We start from the raw sequence: 10454 nt of genomic DNA, 5'->3' as shown, positions 1-10454 counted from the left end.
CAGGGCCACAGTTTAAGGTAATTGGTAAATGATCCAGCGAGGAGATGTGATTTTTTTTAACACAGCGACCTGTTATGATCTAGAATGCATTGCCTGAAATGGTACCAGTGCAGATTACAGCTCCTTTCACGACCTACGGACGTCCCAAAGCACTTTACAGTCAATTATGTACTTCTTCAAGTGCAGTTACTGTTGTAATGTAGGAAGCGTCATAGCCAATTTGAGCACAGCAAGCTCTCACAAACAGCAATGAGAAAATGACCAGATAATCTGTTTTAGTGATGTTGTTTGAGGGATGAATATTGGCCAGGTCTCTGTGGAGTCCTCCCCTGCTCTTCTTTGAAATAGTGCTGTGGGATCTTTTGTAGCTCCTGACACAGCAGTCGGGGCCTCGGTTTGAAGTTCCATCCGAAAGGCGGCACCTCCGACAGTGCAGCACACACTCAGTATTGCATTGAGGTGTCAGCATAGATTTTATGCTCAAGTCTCTGGAGCGGGAATTTTAACCACTACCACCTGATGCAGAGGCGAGAGAGCGAGCACAGAGCCAATGCTGACATCTTTATAAAAATAGTAACTTTTAAAAGGGAATTAAATATATACTTGTAAAAGCCAGGTTTGCTGGGCTGTGGGGAAAGTGCAGCGGAGTTGGACTAATTGGATACCTAGTTCAAAGAGCTGAGAGAGGCATAATAGGCCGCATGGTCTCCTTATGGGTCTTTGATTCTATGCCTCGAGCATTACCCGTGACCCTCAGCCAATAATGACAATGGAATGAAAGCTGAGGAAACCATTGGATAATTTTCCAATAATCCACCCGCGTGCATGTGAGACTCCGGCAGTGGTGCAGGTCTAGGAGATCCGACCACAAGATTAGACAAGTGGAGAGTAGTTAAAAAGGAGCTAGTGGGTGTGGAATTAAAATATATTTATCAATGTAAAAGCGAATAGGAGGCAACATGGGCTCACATCATTATGTCGGGAGCATTATTAAGGATTAAGAAAAAGTTTTTAAATTATTCAACGAATCTATCAGATAAATTGTAAGGACCAGCAAAGACCGCTTGGTAAATAAAATAAACAAGTTAGATCACATGTGAATCATTGATGGCTTGTATGAGAGACAGCGATCAAGGCGTTAATTAAACATGGTTACATTGTTCAAACACATAACATGTGAATCTGGAATCCAGGGACACAGAGAGCGTGAGATAAAGCAATAGGGACTGACAGGAGTGACGGTTTACTGACACTGCTGCAATTTTCCTCAATTAAAGAAGATTTCTGAGGATCCGACATTGACTGAAATTATCCCAGTGTTAAAAATAAGGACAGGAGAGATCTAGAAAGCGAGCTCCTGTGAGAGCAGTAATGTTAAAGGGAATTATATTGGTTTGAGGGGCGATGTGTCATCTTCAATTAACCCGCTGGAGCTTCTGAAACTCATCACTGGCCTGTAGGTCAGTGGAAATGCAGCTTGGATGACCCAGTCAGATTTTAATGAAGCAACGGACAAGGTTCCACATCTACAAACGGTGAGGAATTTTGGGATTGGGTGGGAGATCAGGCAATGCACAGAGAGCTAATTACAAAATGAAAGTAGGTTATTGACAAATGGAAATCAGTAAGGGATGGTTGACTATTGAAACACTGGGATCTTCCTTGGTATCAGTTTATTTATAATCATTTGTTCAATAGAAGCTCAATGGGGCTGAGAGTAGCTTAGGCACAAACATAATTAAACTTATACCAGCATATGTAACACTATAAAACCATAGAAATGTACTGGGCCGGAGTATGTAATTTGATCCATTCTATCTGTACTGGGTTCTATGAGACATGAATCAAAAACTATCTACACTGTCCTCCTCTCTCCACAGAAAATGATTTTCTCTTTTTACAAATGTTCACCTAACTTTCCCTTAATTATTTTCTGAGGCCAAACATTCCGACCTCCAGCAACCCTTTGCAAAACTAAGATTCTGATAACCTCTCTGCTCATTCCCTTTGTGACCATTTTAAGTCGATCACTGTCGATTGCCAGCTCCCCAACTAGATGGAATGATCTCTCCCTCTTCACTCTGACGAAACTGTTGATAATTTTTAAAACCTCGATTAAATCTCCTCTTATCTTTCGCTGTTCCAGTGTAAGTAGTCCCTACATCTTGACCCTGATCACCAGTATAATTCTGATCCATGGCACCATCCAAGTGCATCTACACTACCCACTCTCGGTGGATTTAATGGCCTTTCCACAATGAGGGACCGAAGCTATAGCTGGTGTTCCAACGGTGGCCTCACCAGTATTTTGAAAAGATTCATCATCACTTCTTTATTCTTGTGATTAACGTCCCTGCCAATAAAACTGTAATTATTGTTGGTTAGCTCATGAACTTTCTAGGAATTGAACATTTGGATCCCTATATCTCGCTGTCCATCCACACCCTTCAGCTCCTTCCCATTGAGAGCCTGCTCCCATTCCTTGGCGTTTCTCGCAAAATCAGGCGAGATCACCTGTGAACAATTTGTAACTGAATCAAATATACTGGTATTTTTCAATTATTATTTGGAACAATGTGTAACCGAAAAATAAGACTGTAATGACCAACGATTATTTCTGACCGTCTGCAAATGTTCATCCGAACAGAGAAGACTTAATATTAGTTTTATTTTACCTGAGTTTCTGGCATTGTTTTCAACAGATCACTCGCAACAATTGTAATAATTAATAACTTTATGTAAAGTCATTCATTTTACATTCCTTTACACCTTTGTATGGAAGACTGATTGAGACAGAATATCAATAATATTACTTCTAATACTTTTACCGACAGCACAAAACAAGAGCAGACTCCATCTTTGTGCTGAGTGAGAGATATAAGTTAGTGCACAATCGAGATTTTAAGTCAGTATCTGGGACAAAAGAGGTGAAAGGTCACATCGATGTGCCGAGTTCCGACGATTTCCTCCATTCGAAAACTGATCACGGGACATGAGCCCCTCTATTTATCAATGAGGAATGGAGCCCGATAGAAAGACCCGCGCCTACAGTATTCACACCAAACCTCCAGGAAAGTTGCCAATATCGGCGACCACTAGACTTTTGATTGTTTTGGCAAGGAATCAAACTTTATTGATGATTTTAAAGGGGCGTACCCGATCATCATTGTTGCCTTTGATCCCTGAACTTGAAATGTACTAAATTTGCAGGAATAGGATAGGTTTAATGAAGGAGTCAAATATGAAAATTTAAGCATTACAGACATCAAACGCATGCTGCAAAATGGAAGAAATCCTCACACAAGTTCTCACCACGTTACCAGAAAGAAGGACGTTCTAAGGTGAAAAAATTGTTGAAATGGAGATTTAGTCATGAGGAAGCTTTCGTTTGATTGATTCTTTTTATTCTCATTTTCTAACTATTCTCTGAATGAGTGCCCAGGGGGATTTTACCACGTTCTTCAGCTCTTCTCTGAATTCCCTCTGGGTCGCTACATAAATACACGGATTTTGACAGCTACTCAAAAGCTTTAATATTATTCCTGTTTCACTGGCGATATATCCAGGGTCTGTGCGGTCACCTCGGTAATAGGTGATGTTTGTCAGTCTGGTAGTTACCAAACACACGGCAGCTGTCATCCACAACAATATAAAACTGCCCGATATTGTGAACAGTAAAATGATGGATTTCCTTCGGTTCTCATTCTCTGAATCGCTCTGATTTTCACTTCTATGACCCCGGAGACCCCTGCGGGCTCTGCTGGCCACTAAAATACGTCTGATTGTCAAATAATTAAACAAGGCGATTAAAGTAAAAGGAAGCCAAACTAACCAGGCGCTGTGAAACCAGATGTAGGCTACACCTGGAGGTGAGGAAACAAAAGTCACACTGTTTCGGCAGCCCCACTGCACCTTGTTAATTATTTGTTCAGGTTCAAAGGCAAACAAAACAGGGATGTCCTTTACAAGGATTAGGATCGTGAACGCTGTAATAACCAAGGCCGCAGTTCTCTTAGTGCAATACTTTGCTTTAAACTTCTGACAACAGATAACCACAAATCGATCAAATGTGAAGGAGACGATGAACCAGACAGACAAATCGAGGTTGACAGCAGTGCTGTATAGAATGAACTTACACACGGGAGTGTGGTACAGGAATGAAAGAGGAAAGTGATAATTGAAAATATAATACACCATTACATTAATGATCAAGACCAGTAGATCTGCTGTTGCCATGGCCACCATGTAGACACAGATACACTTGGAAAGGCCGCACTTTCCCCGGGAGAGAATCACAATTGTCACCAAATTCGCTGTAATAAAGAGAGAGGAGAGAATTAATGTTCCAGTGTCTGATTGAAATAGATATGTAGATGGCTGTAGAGAGCATTTTACTCCAGTCACTGTGATTATCAACACGGAGCAGGGTAGGAACAGGATTAATTTTGGAGCCATTTCCCGGGTAATCCCCCCACACATTTTCATGAGCTGCTACAGCGGTTACTCTGCACGGGGTGACAAGACGATCGGGAAATCCACTTAAATCCTTGTGTTGGAGCTTCGAAGAACATTGTAACAATAGTAAGGTTATCAGATTAAGTGTAATGCTGACATCTAGAAAACTCGTTACCTTATCAAAGCAGGTTGTCTGTCCATGAATACAATTAACACCGATTAACAAAAAACAGTTTACAATGGCTCACCGGGGACGCCGACAGCCGCGAGAATCGGGAAGTAAATCTCTTTGAACAGCAGAATAATTGGTCGCCACATTTTCTGTGAGAATGGATGAATTCTGTCGGAGATGAAAGACCCTGACTGGCGCACGGCTGAGGCAATGGAAGTGAACTTATATTTAACCACACATCAATCCTCCAGCGAGTCAATCAGCTTAAATCATAATTAACATTAGTTACAGTCATTGAACAAATAGACACGTGTAGTGTGTTTTTTAACTGACAAATCAGGTTATGAGAAATATGTGAAATTGTTATTGGACAGTTTTTAAAAAAATACACAATTGAAACATTATTTACGAGTAGGAAGTGCAATCTCTCCGTACTGGTGCTGACGCTAGTCCTACAGGCCTGCTGAATTCAACTGCCCAGGCAATATTCGTCATCACCATGCCATTGAGTCATTCCTAGAGCACTATTCCTCCAGAACAGGCCGTAAAACAAATGCTGCAATGCTGCTCAACCCAGTCTGGCAGCATTAGAGTTGGCAGTGCTCTTCCTGTAATAATGATACCCTAAATTTAGATTAGAGGTGACAGTTCTCCCCCTGTAATACTGGTATTGTACACTTATGCTAGATGTGTCCGTGCTCCCCAGGTACTAGTACATTATCAGAGTTGAACGTGCTGCTATGGTAATAGTGGTAGCACTAAACTAACACTACTATTGACAGTGCTCCTCCAGTACTAGTGGAAAACCCCCTCAAACATTGGATGTGCGTATGCTCATTCTGTTCAGTGGTGCCCCTACACTGACACTAGATTCGACCGTGTCCCTCCTATCGCAATGTTACCCCTACACTTAAATTAGGTTTGTGCAAGCTTCTCCGGTAAAAGGGGTATCACTAAAGTTACAGCAATGGTGAACGTTGTCCTCCGGTTCTAGCGGGACCCCTACACTTACACCAGATGTGACTGTGTATCTCCTGTATTATGGGTACCTTACACCTGCACTAATGTTGACTGAGCTCCTCCAGTACCAGGGATAACGCTGAAATTATACTAGAGGTGGCCGTGCTCCTCTGTAACCAGTGGAACCCCTTCATATTCATTAGGATTGAGAGTGCTCCTCCCGGATATGTGGTCCCCAAAACATACACGTGCTGCTCAAAATGTGGCACTTGCACTTTACGTGACCGTGTTCCTCATGTAACTGACACTGACACTATCTCTGACCTTGCTCCTAAGATAACCGACACTGACACTATGTGTGAACTTTCTCCTCTGGTAATTGTTGTACATACACTTATACTAGGGATGACCATTTACCTCCTGTACTAGTGGCATGCCTACACTTACACTTACAGTGACCGTGCTCCTCCTGTACTAGTGTTATCACTACACTGACTCTAGAGGTCAGAGTGCTCAGCTGGTATTAGTGGTACTGTACACTTACACTAGAGGTAATACTACATTTACACTACATTTGTGCATTCTACTCCATAAATAGATGCATCAATAAAATTACACTCGTGGTGACCGTGCTGCTCCTACACTCGTGATACCCCTAACCTAACACTAGTGTTGAGCTTGCTCCTCCTACACTAGTTAAACCCCTACACTAACAATAGTGTTGAGCGTACTCCTCCTACACTAGTGGTACCCCTACACTTACACGAGAAGAAACCGGGCTCCTCCGGTTGAAGTAGTACCACTATACATACACTGGGTGTCAGCATGCTACCATTGTATTAGTGATACCCCTACAATTAAACTAGATATGTCAGTGCTCCTCGGTACTTCTGATACTCCTACATTTACACTAGTAGTGACCGTGCTCCTTCAGTACGCGTGGTACCCTACACATTCACTAGAAGTGTACCTGTTCCTCCGGTACGATTGTTACCGCTACACTTACACTAGTGGTTATCAAGCTCGTGCTGTTCTCGTGCTTGCCTACACTTACCCCAGCGATGATGCTGACTCTACGGTACTGGTGATAGACTTACACTTAATAACAACAACAACATGATTTCTACAGTGCCTTTAACGTAGTGAAACTTCCCAACGGGCTTCACAATAGCGATTATCAAACAAGAATTGACATCAAGCAGTACAGGGAGATATTAGTTCAGATAACCAAAATCATGTTCATAGAGGCAGGTTTTAACGAGAGTCTTAAAGGATGAAAGGGAAGTAGAGAGCTGGCGCGGTTTCTGGAGGGAATTCCAGAGCTCAGGGCCTTAGCAGCTGACGGCACGGACGCCAATGTTTGAGAGATCAAAATCAGCGAAGCTCAAGAGGCCAGAATTGGAAAAGCGCAGGTATCTCGGGGGTTTGTTGGGCTTGAGGTGATTACAGAGGTAGGGAGGGGCTAGGACATGTAGCGATTTGGGAACAGGGATGAGCTTTTTAAAATTGAACATTTCTTTACCGGGAGCCAACGTTGGTCAGCGAGCACAGGGATATTGCGTGAACTGGGCTTAGTGCGATTTAGGAGATGGGTGCAGGGGGTTTCTCTTGGTTGCTCTGCTCTCCTGCCAGGCTTCTTGCAATAATTACCCGTGAGTGGTTCGACCCACTCGCCCCTACGGTTCTAGAACTTGGACTTAGGTGCAGGGAGCTGTAGTGCAGAAAAACTCAATAGACCAGGTCGAATAGCACGAAATGGATGCCTTTATTGAACAGTTTGCAGCATTATAAAATACATGTCATATGCACAGATTAAAGCAACTACAAGCATGCACACATCTATAAACTTTACTCTATAGAAATGGGGAACACACGGCACATCGTGAAATGGGTAACACATTATAATTACCCTTAACCCCCTCTCCTAAACCTAACTCAGTTTCGATTTGAGGGACTCGGGATTATGCTCACCACTTTAAGAATTGCGAAAAAGGCTCTGCAGCCTTTCGACACAGCTTTCCGTCGTCACATGAGTTTGGAAGCTTCTGGCGCAGCTTGTTTTCCTCTTGGTTCTCCTGCGATGGAGGCAGCCAATACAGCCTTGGTGAGCACTCGCCACGGATGGATCCATTACCGATGTGTTGTTGAAGAAACTGAATGCACACTCCGGGACCTGAGTGTCTTCTTCTCCGGCCTGGGTCGTCGATGACCTCCTGACAAAAGTACCCAGGCCTCCCTCGTCATCTGCCCGTCGTGGCCGGGCCTTGCCTGGCCGAGCTGGCTTCCAAGCCGAATTCTTCTCGTTGTCTTCTCGTCGTGGCCGGGCCTTGCCTGGCCGAACACCGAACATGTTCCGAACCGAAGAGTTTCGATGCTCCGAACCGAAGTGCTTCTGATGTACTTTTTCAATCCACAGTTATACCTTTTTTTGGAACATTCTTATCTCCCACCAAATCATAGTCCTGTCTTTGTAATAATTTTGGCGGCCAGAACTCTCTGCAGGGGTGTTTTGTCTTCATAACGGGAGTCGGTGATAGCTTAACTGGCCTTCCTGGGCCGATAATGTATTTGCTTTGTTACCGTAACTTGGTTTGTATATTGATCGGTCTGCAGATTTCCCTGGATGGCTGTTTAACGGCTTCTCTTTGTACAGTGTAATGGGTTAAAGCGTTCGTTCAATTGTCCGCCCATTTCTTGATGGGTCTCATCCTGCCACCCAAATCTGTCCTGAACTTATAATCTGATCAATATGCATGCTCAGTTCCATGAGTTTCGGCTTCCCGAAACTGGTTTTCGCGGGCTTATAATGCCCTCAATCCACAAGCCTGTCTGGCTTGCAGTAACAGAAATTCAAATGGTCCCAGGAGCTGGTCATGAGGTCTGGCGGCCATTTTGTGTGCCCTTTTATCAAAGGTTTCTCTGTATAAGCTTCTTTTGGTCAATAAAGCTGTTTTATTAACCCTATTTTCCGATGTGATTATTTAATGAAAATTTCACAAATCTTACAGTCCCTCCTGTGATACTGATAGCTTGCTTAAAGTATCAATAACGCTTGGTGAGCAAATTTTCCCTGATTCCCCACATCCAAACATTCCTGGTAATTAACTATCTATGGCCCCCACGACACATGCAGTTCCCATTTCAGAAAAATTACATTGTGTACAGTTGGACAACTATAGGCAGTACTACCTCAAACCATAACACATTCATCTTTCAGATGTGAAGGGGCCGATACCCTTTACACCACTTGCATACACATTTAATTAATCAAGAATAGAAAACCGGTCAACGGTTAAAACACAACAGTATTCATACACTTATATCATATAGTAACAAAAACCAAGAGTGGAGGGACGCTTTATCCTTTAATACATAGCAGCCTAAGCGGGGGTCTCTTCACCCACTCGTACATAGCGTTCTCTCCATTCTCCTGTGTTCTCGTGCCTCTGGAGGTGTTTCCCTCTCTTGCAATGCACGAACAGTAAATATATTACATTCAAAACCTGACACACTACTAGGATGTGGGAAGCTATTCTAATCCAGGGCGGGATCTCTATATTAGTGAACAGGTCCCACCATGGTGGGGTGACTATGTCTAATATGTCTTTCCCTATCTCCAATGTCTTCTGCTCTAGTGTGTAAAAATGCGTCTGTGAGACTATTACGGCTTTTAAAATCTTGGTGAGGTGTTCGGGGAAAGGGGGAATGACATAACCAAAATGCGCAACGAATTGCTGCAAATCCGTGAAATTCTCTTATACAGTGAGGTGAACGGTGGAAGGTACAGGAATGGGGACAATTCGCTGTTGTGCCACTTGAACTTCAGCCCTCGGTTTGAAAAAGAAACTGCTGTCATTGACCGGACACCACCCATGCTGTCCGTGGTGGTAGTGAGGCGCTGCAGTGGTAACACAGTATGTTCCACCTCCGATATATGCCACCTGTAGGGGCACATGTTCTTTTGCCATTGCCTCCATAGTGCAATTTAAATGCTTTGCACTAGCGGCTCTGAACCCGCACTGTGGTTTTAAAAAGGCATTCAAGTGCTGGGGACACAGGATGATGTGTGCTCCCCGGCTTCGACACCCCGAGAGGTCGGTGCCTGTCATCGTACGCTCCCATCTGATGAAATAAGGCGGGACCACTGCGTAACGAATGTGCGCACTCCCCTGAATGACTCCAATGTTCACCACCCTGTATACCGGGGCGGGTTTTGCTGTGGGACCCAACACCAGCATCCTCACCACTATTCCCATGATAGGATTACTGCGGCCCTCGCCCAGTAACCACGCCCCGTATAGCACACAAGCCTCGTTCTGTGCAGCCTGATCGGACGCATTCCGATCCTCCCTAATGAGTGCATTTACCGTTGTAGCGTGTTTCTCCAGCTCAGCAATTAGTTCTTTTAAGTGTAGTGTCATGGCCTGGTCCTCATGTAGCTCAGAACCCACTACCTTATTTTCGTTTGTCAGTATGTTCCTTAACTGGGCCTTTAGACCATTAACCTGTGTCTGCAGCTCCATGTTGTCTAGAGCGTTGACAACAGACATCCCGGTACTAAAAGCAGTGAAGATGTCAATTACAGTCCCCCTTCTTTGCCTCCCTACCCGATCCAAAACTTCCTGTGGTGTGGTGTACAATTCGGCTTTGTCGATTTCGGCAAAGTCAAACTCATAAAATTGTCTGAACATCCTGGTTAACAGGACCTGGTACAATTGCTCCATTTCCTTGGGACACCACTCCGGCAATTGTATCTCACCGCATAGTGTACCCCTTGGTACAGCATCTGACCGGTGGGTACCAATACTACACCGTTCCCGGGTCCCTTTGTGGTGGTGGGGCACCCTTCCTTCTGGGCTAGTGCTAC

General features: G+C 44.0%; 1 protein-coding gene across 1 annotated transcript; it reads right to left on the bottom strand.

The window, feature by feature from the left end:
- Positions 1-2126: 2126 nt before the first annotated feature.
- Positions 2127-4811, bottom strand: LOC147093057 (putative G protein-coupled receptor 139). Its single transcript, XM_085975787.1, has 2 exons — positions 4704-4811; positions 2127-4313 (listed from the first exon to the last, which is right to left on the bottom strand). The coding sequence occupies exons 1-2, from the start codon at positions 4771-4773 to the stop codon at positions 3409-3411; spliced, it is 975 nt and encodes a 324-aa protein (XP_085831913.1). The 5' UTR covers positions 4774-4811; the 3' UTR covers positions 2127-3408.
- Between the last annotated feature and the right edge of the window lie 5643 nt (positions 4812-10454).

The sequence above is a fragment of the Somniosus microcephalus genome, unplaced genomic scaffold, assembly GCF_052327205.1.
Source record: "Somniosus microcephalus isolate GS21.2 unplaced genomic scaffold, FLI_Smic_1.0 unresolved_chr2, whole genome shotgun sequence".
NCBI classification, from domain to species: domain Eukaryota; kingdom Metazoa; phylum Chordata; class Chondrichthyes; order Squaliformes; family Somniosidae; genus Somniosus; species Somniosus microcephalus.
The sequence above is the reverse complement of the archived record's forward strand: the minus strand, read 5'-3'. Positions and strand labels throughout refer to the sequence as shown.

What these genes read in the sequence shown, in the direction of transcription:
- LOC147093057 (XM_085975787.1), bottom strand. Translation starts at nt 4,773, where the DNA reads ATGTGGCGACCAATTATTCTGCTGTTCAAAGAGATTTACTTCCCGATT. An exon ending in CGCGGCTGTCGGCGTCCCCG is followed by an intron (nt 4,314 to 4,703) that starts GTGAGCCATTGT and finishes TCTTTATTACAG; the next exon opens with CGAATTTGGTGACAATTGTG.